The sequence below is a fragment of the Hetaerina americana genome, unplaced genomic scaffold (genome assembly GCF_022747635.1).
Source record: "Hetaerina americana unplaced genomic scaffold, ioHetAmer1.1.p SCAF_8, whole genome shotgun sequence".
NCBI lineage: Eukaryota > Metazoa > Arthropoda > Insecta > Odonata > Calopterygidae > Hetaerina > Hetaerina americana.
This window is the reverse complement of record NW_027287427.1, coordinates 18,322,057-18,336,766: the sequence shown is the minus strand read 5'-3', so window position 1 is coordinate 18,336,766 and position 14,710 is coordinate 18,322,057. Positions and strand designations below refer to the sequence as shown.

The window sequence follows — 14,710 nt, the reverse complement described above, 5'->3', positions numbered from 1 at the left end:
CTATTTGTGCACAATCCTCATTTTTTCCTTATTCAAGTAATAGAAAAGTTATGACAGTAGTTCTATTTCTTAACAAAAATAACCTGGGTATGGGTTGAAATGAAAATTTTATTGAGAACAGTTGTCCGAAAACAAAAAGGGAAATTTAAAACTATTTCTCTAATTCTCATATGCACTTTAAGTTAGCATATAATTGTAATTTTTTTAAATCTTACCCGTCTCACTTCAGCATACACAAGGGATCAACTTAATTTTTAAAATGCTTGGTATTTATAGGCCTACCAATATTTTGATTCCATAAATCATGAAATCGCAGTGTTTCAATGATCTCCATCCGCATCCTCGTCATCCCAAAGCAGTTCAATAGATATTCCAATTAATTTCGTTGTTGCCTCATGAGAACTTCAACTAGTAGATCCAAAGTGATGATTTTAGGCAGTATAATACTTGGAAAGGATAAATTGAGCTTCTTATGACCTTTAAGACTGACTACATTAAATAATATTTCCTTGAGCCGTGAAGGCTTTTTTACACCACTATAGATGGAAAAAAACAGAAAGAAGGGGAATTGTGTGGTGATTCCCTGTAAATTGCCACAGAACTCTCAATATTCCACTCTTTTTTTCCATTTACAGTGGTGTGAAAAACTCTTTACGGCTTAAGGAAATATGATTTGATATAGTCAGTCTTAACTAAGTACTTGTTTTAGAAATATTGTTGGCAGTAACTTATAGCTTAATTCAAAGTATATAGGCTGTCTCCAATTATTATCTAAGTATTTGCTTTACAACCTATGTTAAAACCAAGTGTATTAGTGTGAACATTGATGCCTGCAGATATTTTTATTAGGGTAAATAGTTTGGAGTTATACATTTTGTGGTGCCGTCAGGATATGCATTTGCATATTTTATTTTTTTGGTATATATTAACCATTAGGTTGTGATGAATTTCAGTTAGTTTAGATAAAATGAAAGTTGGGCCCTTATAGCCTGATATAATTATGATTTGTGATTAATTTTTTGACTTGAGGCTTACTTGGTAAAAATTTATGATCACAAAATAAATAAACTTGGTAATTTTTCACCCGAAAAACTTACTGCTACTTAATACTACTGACACATATGCGACTGATGATGATGCCTGGCAATGTCCCCAACGATGTCCCCTATGTATAAAAAATAGTAGTGTTTTAAAGTATTTTGTGTGAAAAAACACCAAGTTTATTCATTTAGTGATGATTTGTGGTTTTTTTAAGTCCTGAAAATTCCAGTAAGCCCCATTATGTAATTGTGAATGTGCATCCCTGGAGGTAAAAAGCTTGTGCTAATTAGACCCAAGCAGTTAGATAAAATATAAATGACTTAGTTTATTCTTAATAGATGAAGCCCCTGTATATTTTGTATAAATTTTGTACCAATTGACTGTTGTGGAAACACAATTTATGAATGATAATTCATGGGTTGTATGAGAGAATAAGGGAAAAAATTTTAATTTTATTTGGTTTTCACATAATTGGCACGATCGTGTTCATCTATTAATAGTTAATGTGCACAACTTACACTCATCGTCAATTTATTATTGTACAATTTCAGTTCATTAAGTTATCTCTGACGCATTTTCTGCCCGTTGTTTCAGTTAGCATCCTAGCACAAAAGATTTTCAGTTTGGTTAGTTAAGTTATTAAAGTGCCTACAGGTCAACCCAAGGGTATATAAGTTCAAGTCCTGCTTCAGATGTGGGTCTTGTATTAACTCAGGTGCAGTACCTCATATTAATCACAATGGAAAGCCAGAAGTGACGTATTGGGAGCCAAGCAACACACTACCCACCAGGGATGTCCAATAGAAAATAAGTTATAGTAATTCAATTTAAAATCTGTATTACTGAATCCTATTGCTAGAAAAGTTGTTCTCCAAATTATAATTCAGTAAAAATTGGGATACCACAGATAGCTGTTGTCTTTATAGGAAATTTGAATACAGGGTCTTGTTGAATGTCAATGGATTAGATGTCCTAGAAAGGATATTCTTGTATAATATGTTTCAAATTAGTCTTGTAGTGTTTATTTGTCCAAGGGCATGGGTAATAGTATGTTGAATTGTGCATATGTTGTTATATATGTGTATGTGTGTGTATATACATATATACACACACATACACTCTTTCTTGTGAATTCCCAGCTTAAGATACATTATTGGAATATTAATATAGTTTTACTATCTCAGAGGATCAATCCCCTCGGTCTGGGATCCATTTATCTAAGTTCATTTTTTATTGATGACTCAATAACCTTATGTTTCATAAGGGAGGCAAGCCTAATTGGGGCTTTTGCTGCTTGTTCACTGTTTGATACCCTTGCCTTTGTCATGGAAATGAGAGAATAATTTAAATCACTCAGGTTTTTACATTGATAATTTACTGTATTGCATAAAAATTAAGGGCTGGTACATCAATCCATTTAAGTATGTAGATGAGCAGTGTGGTAGTTAAGTGCACTTGACTGCTGAGTAAAGAGTCCCTGGTTCAAATCCAGGTGATATTTGTGGATACTTAAAGATAATCTTAGGTTTTGTGTTTTTCCTTGAATCAGATTTATCTGGGAATCTATATATACATAACAGGGGAAAGTGACTGATTTACCCTGAACTCATGACTTCAATGCACCATAAGTTTATTGCTTGTAGATAGTGAGCTCCACCCTTTCTCATCTTTTCAAACTAACATTTGGATTGATTAATAAGGTTTAGTTTGCTATTTTAAATGATGTTTTGCCATTTTAGAATGATTATCAATTGGTTGTGAGTAGGACTCCTAATGAAACATGTATCAAATAGGAAAATATAGAGGTTGTGTACAAGTTAGATTTTCAGTGTTTAACTATTAATGTAATGAAAATAATAAGTGTTTTATCTCTCCTTTATAAAATCTCAGAGGAAGGCAGAAATCACAAATATGGACTTGTGTGAATTACAGGAGGATAGTGACCCAGGAACTGATGGAAAGAAGAAAGGACAAAAGAAAGCTAAGAAGTCAAACAAGTCAAAAGCTAATCAGCGAAAGAACAGCAAAAAAAGTAATACTCCTCAGACTGGGAATGACCTTTCTGCCAAGATATTTGCCACAATGGAAAAGCATAAGGAGGTGTTCTTTGTGATAAGGTTGCATTCTGCACAGTCTGCTGCCAGTCTTGCTGTGAGTATCCATTTCATCTCATATTGATTTGATTATTTTGTAACCTAATGATAAGGTATCATTTGTTGCCCACTTGAAGGACTAAATACTTTTAAAATGTCCTCTGTTATATTAGCTCGCAATTCAGTTGAACAAACTATAACATTCCAATCAATATAGTCCACGAAATTTCCTTTTATTTTTGTTTCTTACATTATGTATGTTGTTCACATCTCTCTTTTTCTGAGCTGTGAACATTTGCACTGATGAACTGCATTATAAAGCTGAAAGAAAATTAGTTTGTATAGGTCACTTTGAATGGTACTTAACATGCAAGAGAAAGTAATAGTTTAAAAATAATTATATAATTTATTGTAATTAAATTCAGTCGAATTGGGGTTGGAGACAGTGATATGGGTGAGAATATGATGCAGAAGAGGTTGGGGAGGAAAAGAAGCCGAATGTTTGATATAATTAAGAGAGATTGAAATTGCTCCATATGGAACTGATTATTGTGGTGTATGGAGTCAGTTGATCTCTTATTAGATGGTGCTTAGGAATTTAGTGTTAGTCTAACTCCTTCCAAAAACTGCCTTGAGCAGAGGGTTATTATTGAAGAAGATAATTATATTTTGAAATAAAATATCATTTTAACACATTTCTCTATTTAAAATGTTCTCATGGAGTGACATCACATAGTTAGTATTGCTAACTGGAGTAGACTTTTAAGCTTAATGTTAGAATTTATTACCAGCATATTTTTAGTGCAACTTCCAGTCTAAAGGCAGATGGAAAATGTTGTCTTCTATGTGAATAGTGTTACTCTTAGCCTTGAAAATGTAAAATAAGGTTAATTAAATTTCCATGGAAGAAGGATAAATCTTTTATCTGGAGTTAGTAGTTCTTATGTAAAATAATAGTAATTTCCAAACATTTATATTTTTAATATTTTAATTGACAAATTTTGTAGAGTAATTGATCACATGAGAACATGCTGAATCCAAAAAAATCTTTTTTCTCTTCATCTTGGAAAGTTCTTTTTCATCTTGGAAAGGACTGCTAAATGAAGGAAAAGAATAGTAGTGCATGCATAGAATCCACAAATGCCAGAAAGTCACCATTATTCTGTATCGGAAGAGTGGTCATTGTTATTTAAACAAATGCAAGTTAAGCATAGCGTTGAGGTGAAAGTACAAGCTGTTTTGCTTAATAAAGGATTAAAGCGTGCTGTTTATTGTATACCAGACTATCTTTTTACTGCAAATGAGCAATTAGTAGACATAAGTTTGGACCTGTGTGCGTCTCCAGGGCCCTAAAGAAAAAAGTAAAACTCTCAGCAATAGCTGTTCCTGTGGTCTCAGTTTGCTGTAATTGCAGTCTCCCACACGTTCAGAAGTGGAGAAACTATTTTCTCTAATTTAGTTCATGATAAAGAACAAGCATCTCAGTAAATGGATATATAGTATACGCATGTTAGGATGTGCCTGTGGATTATGTTTTCATAGTTAGTGCATTCATTCCTTCAGATCCCAGCTCCAACCTAAGCAGTCAATTATAGTTAAAGTGGGTCGCGATAGTTTAGGGGTAGAGCGTTGGAATACTGACCGGAGGGCCCAGGTTCAATTCCTGGTTAAGCCTCTCTGGGCACCTGCAGCTCCTCCCAGCTTTGTGATTTTTCAGGTATCAAATCTTCCTGGGAAACAATAACTGGCGCAGGGATAGGAATTGGCCCCCTTTACCCTGATGTTTGCATTTCACACGCCGTCGGGCTTAGCACTGGATGAACTTTACCATCACCTACAAAACCAACCTTCGAGTTGATTACTGTGTTTATGGTTTTTTTTATGGTTTATGGTTTTTTTTATGATTTGGTAACCTCTTCTGCATTTGAATAAAATCAAAAATTAAAATTTTGTCCAAGTGAGCAATCCATTTTACCAAAATCAATAGAAATGGTGTGTACACAAATAATTTCTTGAATGACATCAATATTACTACAAGTGTTATTTCTTTAAAGAATTATTGTATTTTAAAGAAATGATAGATGTATGAGTGCACTATTTTATTTTTTATGATCTCGGCATTCATTTTTAGTGGCATGTATTCCGAGTTTAGCTGGAAATTTTATCAAAATTGTAAAAGTAAAAGTATTTTGTATTATTAGACGTAAGACAAGTAATGGAGAATGAAGGGTGCCTCTTAACTGGACGAGCTGGTAAAAGTCAGGGATTTTGATTTGGGTAATGGATACCTTATGGGAAAAGTTACGGAATATAGGGAAAATCACTAGGTTTGTCTGTTTTCCTCCTCTTCAACAGGATATGGTTTTAAATATTTTTGAGATAGGTTCAATTTCAGCCTCAGGCATGGGTGTTGTGTCAGCCCTATCGGCTGGGTTCCAGGAAGTCATGAATAGTCATAGATTATTGGGATTCCAAGGGGCCTGCAGAACACCATAGGCATTTGTAGAGCCCAAGAAAATGCTTGATTTTATAAAGGAAGGCTGCATTTTTAATTTTACAAGAAAGTAAATTTTTTACCTCTCTTCTTCGGTACTCATTAAATGTTTATCAAATTTATTTCAGTATATTTGTTCCTTGGCTCTCTTGCAGTATGCTGGAAAAGAATATTTTATATACATTGAGATAAATGAAGTCATCAATATTTGGAAGCCATTTATAGTCTTAAAGTTTTAAGAAAAGCCTAGGATAAAGTATGTTTTTACGTCTGGAAAATGTGGAAAAGTTAAGGATAATGAAGTATAACTAAGTAGCAGCTGTGAGTGAAATTTATTTTGCTAACATAATTTTGGGCCGACAAAAAACTTAGAAAAATTGTTAAAAATACTCATATAAAGGCAGATAGTGGAAAGTAAAGTAGTAGCTCTTCCAGTATTTATCACATTGCAAATGTTAATGTTTAGCATTATTTGTTTATTTTGAATGGAAATGCAGAAGGACTTGCTGGAAGTTCAGTTGCTCCTTAAAAGAAACAGAACTTCCAGTAAGCTGTTAATGCTGAATGTGTGCTGCAAAATGGATCATATTCAGCAGTGTTTTTGGGTATCTGCCACTGTTGTATTTTTTTATGTTGAACATTATAAAAATTACTAGGCAAGGAATGATGGTCAAAATAAAACATTTATGAAATTTCGAGGGTATACACATCATTCCTGTCAATGCTGAATGTGGCCTGCAAAATGAATTGTAATCAAGAAAGTTTTTTTGCATTTGCTTCTATTGTATTTCATTATTTTGAACACTATAAAAACAGAAAAATGAATTTAAAAATTTGTCTAGTAGTTGGCCGTGAGGGCCATTAAGCAAGAGTTTTCACGAAATGTAGTAAGTTTTAAACTTTTTAGTACTTGCTTGTGATTACATTAAAGCCAGTCAAAGTATATGAGTGGCATCAGCAATCTATGCGAGCGAAATCTTCTGCCTATCTTCAACTTCTCTCCTTACTCTTGTTACAGCCCTTGATTTTGCCGTCCAAAATTTTTCCATTTGCCTGAGTGTGCTTATAAAGCTCCTGCATATTTCCACTAGTGTCTGATATTTAATTACTGCACTTCCAAGTTGCTTATACTGCCAGATTGTTCTTTTCCATAGAAAATGAAATACATTTCACTGGAATTCCCCAAACCAAACAGAATTCAACCTTCAAGACTTTGATTTACTGTGAGCCCTAAACTTTCCTCTTTAATATGGCATTCTGCCATTAATTAATGTTTCCTACTGGACTATGTCATTAATTTCCTGTCTTATGTATCAAAGTTATTTCTCCTTTATGTTCCAGTATGGTCAGAATACCTCTTTATATGAAGCTTGTATCAAACAATGTAATACTCCAAAAATGTATTAACTTGGCAAGTATGCACCCATAGCAAATAGTTAATCATTTATAGCATTAATTATTCTAACACACAAATGACTTTTGTTATTACTTCAACTTCCAAGTTTACTCTAACAAGTGCCCTGCTTTATGAATTACTGTTATCCAAAAATTAAATGTCACATATGAGCTTATGACATAGTAATAGTCGTCAAATACCTTCCACAATAACTAATATTGAGTAATGGGATAATTGCATCACTATCAATGTAGCCTCTAGCTCTTAGAGTATCTTTTGCATTTGTCCTATTTAATCATGTAATCATTCTTATTTGATTACACATAATTTCATTCTGCTACACACTCATGTCTCTTCTGGGCTAGTCTTCTTGTCACCTGTGAAATATACTTCCCCTTTTGTGAACACAATTTTGAAGGGTAGTGTTTGAATAAAAGTCCACATGAAAAGTTTGGCTCCATGGAACTGTCTTAACTAAGAATCATTTAGGTGATATTTACAAAATGGGAAAATGATTGACTTTGTTGTTAAAATCAAATTTAGAAGAATTATGAGTGTTGATGCAGTCCATGACTAGAACAAAGAGGAAACTACGGTATTTCATTTGCCACTTTGAAAACAAGTAATGTTTTGTGTAACAAATTTAGAAATTGTGCTGGTTTCCAAGAGCATTGGGTAATCCAAGCTGGTCAGTAAGATTTGCAAAGCATTGGTAGGACATCAGTATTTAACTCTCTAGATACAATCTAATGATATTCTTGTATGAATTGATGAATGAGAATCTTTTACAAAAGTTAATTTATTTCTAAGCATATTATTACTATTGGTAATGTACTGGTTTAGGTATTTTTTGGATGGACCCAAACTACCAAATTATTCTCTTGTTCGTGCCCTTACCATCAGGCATGAGTATTTATGATGTTGTTAGATAGTTGATATAACTACCTAGTCTATAAACAGTGAGATTAGATTAATTGACATGAGAAATAATTCTGCAGTATTATAAATGCAGGTGTCATGAAAGCATTTATACCGCTGCAAAATGTGTTCCCAATATTCATAATATTTTCTTGATATCTTATCGGTATCATTATAATTGCTTTCAAATGCTAAAATTACAAAATTTGTAATAATCAGTGGACAAAAAAGGCTTCTGGCGGAACTAGAGCATGGGTATGCAATCCTTAATGAACTAAATACATGGAGTATGGATAAAACATATTCACAATTGTAGGAAAAATAATGGTTTCCTAATAGAATAAGAAATCTCTGATATTGCCAAAATATGTATTTCATGTATTTTAATGCTTTTTACAATCTCTAATTTTTAAATATGTAGAGTTATAAAAGATCTTAAGAGATATACAGTGAACAATAACCCGGTGAATTCAGGGATTATTACTCCTGTTCGAAATAATTTTTAGTGCAATATGATTAAGGTTTATATGCTCTTGGATGTTTTTCAGATCTTTTGTTTATAGAAAATACAAAAAAGTATAAATTTGAATTCAATTGCAATTCCATGACAACTGATTGCAATGTTGTTTTGGGTACATCATTTTGTAAAACCTAAAAGACTAAATAGGCCACCAAAATATTCCTGTTGGAAATTTATGGATAACCTGTGTATTATTGTTTCTTCGTAAATTAATATCCACTACTTTTACTTTATTTATTTCTTTGGGTTGTGGAGAAAGAGCTTGTATGTATGCCACATTACGATTGATGTAGCTAAGGCCAGAATGTATTTATTGAAATGAAACTACACTCAATGGATGCATCTGCTCATGTGGGAGCATCTCGGGTAGTGGCTTCCATTGTGTGCCTTCTTCAGAGGCGATTCCCTACTCTAATGGTTTTGAAAATAGTATCCATTTGTTCCAATTCACTGAAGTTAGTTGTATCAACTTTCCCTTGACTCATTAAAATGTATATTTAAGCCTATACAATTGACTCTCAGCTGTGTTTATTCTAGTTAATTTTGAATATGATGAGAGCGATCTTTAAGGTCATTTGAAAAAGTAATTTCACTCTGAAAAAATGTTGCAAGAACTGATGTCATAATTCGTTGAAGTTGCTGTGAAAATGAATCAGTGTAATTGTGATTACTCTCCTAATTGGTATTATCTGTCTAATTCAGGTATATTTTATGTAAGTGTAATGTGAGTAAAGGAAGGTTATTAATGAACGCACTAAGTATTGTGTGAAATCCAATGCCATCTAGGTTGACATAACTCTTCCTGCTCTTTTTGAGGGTAAATGTTGAGGTAAAATGCACTTACAGTTCAAACATAATGAGCAGAATCACTCTGTGAACAATTGCAAGTCACACCAAAGTGTATTAGAAGTATTTTGTATTTACCTGTACCAATTTCCTTAGAATTAATTTTATTTGTTTGTATTGAAAATCGCATTCTGATAGGGTAGTATAAGATTAATTTTCAGAAATTTAATCAATGGCTTTTATGGAAATGATAATAAATTTAATAATAGTGTTGCAAAATGCTTTAAATTGTAATAGTATGTTATCCTCAGCTTTTTAATGAGCAAAGGTTTTGCCAAAATAAGAATTCTAAACAAGTAAGTTAATGTGATGTTTGATTAGAGCTTCTGAATATCCAATCTATAGAATGCCCTTTGTAATTTCTTACAATGCTAATTACCTTCCTTTTTCCATAGATAATTATTTTTGCTCAATTGATTTGTCCAATATTTACAGTTAATTGCTGAAATTAATTGATATTGAGCAAGTTCATGGTTTATAATCTGAAGGATATACATACTTATTATAAAAATTAAATATTTATAATCAGTGTTATCACAATTATTTTGAAAATCATGTTTGTTTTGTGTCAGCGTATCGTATTTGAGTGTAATATGTATTTGTTGGTGTTGCTGTTTGAAATAGTTGGTAACATTTTTTTTGTAATTTTATTTTAGCCCATTCAAGATCCTGATCCTTTCATAAATTGTGACCTTATGGATGGACGTGATGCTTTTCTTACCATGGCTCGTGAGAGGCATTATGAATTCTCTTCCTTAAGACGTGCCAAGTATTCCTCTATGTCAATGTTGTACGAGCTTCATAACCAAGGTCAAGACCGCTTTGTTTACACTTGCAATAGCTGCAAGACTCATGTGGAGACTAGATACCACTGTACAATATGTGATGTAAGTTACAGTTTTTGTATTTTATAATCGATTTTTAAAACTTAAAATCATTTTGCTAATTTTTGTATTAAATTTTTCTCTACATGTTGCTAACATATACAAACCTTTTTCATGATTTCAATTGGATTTTGTTATAATATTCTACCTTTGATTTGGAGAGATTATTCATCATTTACCCTTGTTTATTCTAATTCATCTATATTGATATTGACAGCCGGAATTGAGTCAATGAATTTCTTCATCATCAATTTACTCCCTTACAGGACTTTGACTTGTGTGTTACTTGTTATGAAAAGGATGGTCATCCACATAAAATGGAAAAACTTGGACTTGATCTCGACGATGGTTCATCACCTGCTGATCAAAAGCAAGCCAACCCACAGGTAAGTGCAGTTTGATCACCGGCATCAAGGTTTTTGTGGAATAATAGTAAAAATAGAGTGGATCTTATACCTGTATGTGCAGTAGCTAACAATCCGGATTTTGTCTAGGAGGCAAGAAAGTTATCAATCCAGAGGTGCATCCAATCATTAGTGCATGCATGCCAGTGCCGAGATGCCAACTGCAGACTACAGAGCTGCCAGAAAATGAAGAGAGTTGTGCAGCACACCAAGATCTGCAAGAGGAAAACCAATGGTGGATGCCCTATATGCAAGCAGTTAATTGCCCTGTGTTGTTATCATGCTAAACATTGCCAGGTAATTTCATGATAAATTTACAGCTTAGTAGAATTTTAATTCTCAAAGGTAGAACTATTGTAATGCTTGTTTTTTTTAATTTAGGAAACCAAGTGTCCTGTACCATTCTGTTCAAATATCAAGCATAAGTTAAAGCAACAGCAACTTCAACAGCGCTTACAACAGGCACAACTACTGAGGCGCAGAATGGCAATGACAACACAGAATTCTAGGCCAGCTCCAGTTGCAGGAGCACCTGGTGGCCCAGGTGCACCTGGTACCATGTTGCCTGGTGCACCTGGTGTCGGAGCAGGGCCCCCTGGAGGGCCTCAAGTAGTAGGAGGAATTCCTGGAGGCATGCCTGGAGGAGGAATGCTTGGAGGTGGAGCAGCAAGTGGATCTCCTGGAACAATTCATCAGGGCCCATCTCACAATCATCATGCAGGTCTTGGGCTGAAGCCTGGAACACAGCCGCCTTCAGCCAATGTTCTTCAAGTTGTAAAACAGGTGGGTTTTTTACTATGATGGCAACCTTTTTGCAAATGGTGTAAAGGATCCAAGAGGCATCCTAGAAATTGTATGGTGTGATATTCTAGTGGCTTCAATGCGAATAAGTATATTTTCAGTGGTAGAAAACATTTTATCTGATATAATATTTACATTATTTCTAATACTTTGGGACTTCAATGTCTCTCTTTTGACCATATCCGTGTTATAAAAGAAGTTCTCCATATGGCTTCTGATTCTTTAAAGAAAAAAATACTGCTTATGCATGGAATTGCAGTTTGTTAAATCTGTTGGAACCTTATCAAAATACTGTGTTATTTTGATTACTTGATTTTAACAATCATTCTCATAATTATTTCAAGTTAAATATTTTTCTATTTTAGGGTAAGTAATGTATAAGCATTTAATATTCTCTGCGAATTGACATTTAGATTGATGTTTTCATAAGCTAAAATTTGTTTAAGAATTTCAAAAGATTTTTGATGGTCAAAAGCATGATATGATAGGTTTTTGTCATTTTTCTTGTGGGAGTCTAGACACTCTTGAATTGTTTGATATTGATATTTTATTTATATATTAATATTTGAATTTTTAATTGAATAGTTCACTTATTTTTTTATAGTAAATTTGACTTTTGTGATCAGAGTTTAGCCATGCCGAATGTGACATAAACTGGAATCTTATTATAACAAGTACAGTTTATGATGAGAATCTTGATGAAACAAATAATGGGCTAGGTACAGGTAATTGCCTTATGATTAATGTGTATAGTTAATCTATAATGATGTTTTAGTCTCTTCTTTAACCTTGAGAGATCAATCATGGGTGGCTGTTTAATAATGATTGTATAAATATTAAATATGTTTTTCATGAGTGAAATGTAAAGCTCACTTTTGAAAAAGCCAGTCAAAAGACCCCCCCTCTTAGAACTGACCTTTAAATTGTTAATAAGAGTCAAAGAAAAATTACATATCCACTATATCTGTTACTTAATACTCAAATCATGAGCATAGGAACAAAACTACACAAATCTTTTTATTAGTGTAGCAAACTTTTGGATCAACATTGAAGTGTTTTGGCAAAAACGAAAAGAAGGGTGTGTGTAATCAGTTCATTGAATGCTGTTAATTCCTGTCACTTCATTCAAGAAAAACTTGAATTCGCTTATGTCTAATGATTGAAGATTTATGTGAAAAATAAAAGGTTGAGATGTCAAAAAAAATATTTTTTTGTAGTCTCCGGTAAGTTTTGAAACATTTGGGAAATTTTATTTGCTTTCCATTTAATGAACTTTTTAGGAAAACATAAGTAAACATTTTGCTGTAGTAAACTCGCAAGTCAAATTGTTTTGTTTCATGGCAATTTTTTATCTTCTTTGTAACTAATGATACTTTATATTTTGGATGCAACCTCATTATGCAAGGTTTGTATAAAACATTTTGGAAAAATAGATTTATTTCAGATTTTGCTAAAATACTTAAGAATTCATCAAAGTACATCCCTTTAGTGTCGACATGATTTTGCCAGTGGCTTTGCCTTGGCTCGAAGGCTCCCTGGTCGGTAGATTCCGGAAGGTCCTTAAGGGTATGCATGCAAGTTTCTTTGACAGAATTTAGGGTCCCATGGTGGTGCCCTTTGAGAGAGGATTTCACTTTTTGGAATACAAAGTAGTCTGCTCGTTCCAAGTCAGCAGTGTCAGGGAGTTGGGAAATTGTTGTGTGATGTTGTGAAAGGTCTTTGCCAGCAGACATTTGACTTGGCTTTTGGTCATCCAGCAGACCTGCGGAACAAGTTTAAAGATATCTTTCGCAACGGCTAATTTTTAGTGATTATAGTGTGCACTGTCATCTTATCAATGCCTATATGATCTGCGATCAAGCACACACTTAACCGATCTGAATTGGTCTAAAAGTCTGAATTCAGTACTATGCAAATGTTGCAAGTTGTCATCAGTTCTTGACGTCGATGGTCATCCAGCGCGGGGCTAGTCCTCCACACTCTCCTGGCCATCTTTGATGAGCCTTTGCCTGTTATAAAATGTAGCTTTTGACATGCTTCTATCTTCAAACTCATGGCAAATCATGCCCGAAGTCTCAGTACCCGATTTCCCCAGTCCAACACAAATTTTGATGGTGTTCCACGGTTTGGTCTTAGTTTCATTTTGCACTTTCCCCAAGTGGTCCACTGAAAATGCAATCTAGCTCGCAGGTGATTGATGTGTGCTGAAGGTCTGACCCTCCCACAACCAATACTGTGAGGTGCGAGTGTAATGCAACGTACAGTCATGTCAGGAAAAAATTGTTTATGTTTCTTTTTATACAAACCTTGTACTTTTTTAATATTGTGTGTTTCAATAATACATTACTTGTGCTACTCTTTTAATACTTATTTTCTCCAACTATTTTCTCCCCTTTTTGCCCTTAATATTAGTAGGAAAAGCAAGGGAAGGACTCTTCATGCTTAAAAAAATGAGCTGTTAGGAATATTACCATCTGCAATTAGTATAGGTCGTAAGCTCCTAATGTTCTCACTTTTTCATTATTTTATGAATAATTTCTTGGCATGTGAGACGACATGACTCTGGAACATCTTTAGTGTATATGCCACAGGAGGTGTTGTTTAAGGGTGGAACCAGTTTTATTTTGTCATTTAACCTTTCTCCTTATGTATGAATGTATCCCTCCAGAGTGCTCCTATCTTCTGTAATGTATTAATTAATTCCACCCAATTTACTGTATTAAGCACCACCTCTAACAAGAGTATCCTGATTAAATTCCTGTCACCTAAGCTTTGGTATTAAAGAAAAGGGTCAGTTTTAGTTGAAATTAAATGTCTTCATTCAAACTGGCTTATATGTATGGAATGTTCTCCATGTTGCAATGGCATAATTAGGAACAAACTTGTCTGTCAAGGAGAGGTAGTATATAATGTATACATTCTTCATTAGAACCCAGTTTAAAAAAAGCATCATCTATTATGCAATGACAAAATTCCTAATTAAGCTGACACTTCGGTCATATATTTGAAAACCAAATGTATAATGTGTAAAATACCAGAGCCATAACGTATTCTAGTTGCCTACTTACATATCATTACCATATTCAGTGGATATCTCATTGATATTGTTACGTCTGGTATAATTTTGAATTCATTAATAGTAGCCATTAAAACGTTTCAAGCAAATCCAAAAGCTGATTTTACCCGAGTAGCATTTTGTCTCCGCTTTGAAATAATAAGTCAACATCAACAAATTAGGTATTGCTAGAGGAATTTAAATTTTATCGGTGAAATTTTTTCCTTCCAGTGTAGATTCAACGCTAATAACACTTAA

At 33.6% G+C, this 14,710-nt stretch overlaps 1 protein-coding gene across 5 annotated transcripts in view; it reads left to right on the top strand.

Moving 5' to 3' along the window:
• Positions 1–14,710, top strand: part of LOC139698059 (CREB-binding protein-like) — a 75,278-nt gene that overhangs the window by 55,015 nt on the left and 5,553 nt on the right. For 3 of the 5 annotated variants that reach the window (XM_071596928.1, XM_071596927.1, XM_071596925.1), the window contains exons 20-24: positions 2,932–3,192; positions 9,965–10,195; positions 10,459–10,578; positions 10,687–10,893; positions 10,978–11,379. In XM_071596928.1, the coding sequence (XP_071453029.1) occupies positions 2,932–3,192; positions 9,965–10,195; positions 10,459–10,578; positions 10,687–10,893; positions 10,978–11,379 (1,221 nt within the window). The remainder of the gene's footprint in view (positions 1–2,931; positions 3,193–9,964; positions 10,196–10,458; positions 10,579–10,686; positions 10,894–10,977; positions 11,380–14,710) is intronic. The other 2 variants (XM_071596929.1, XM_071596926.1) reach the window with 2 other exon arrangements.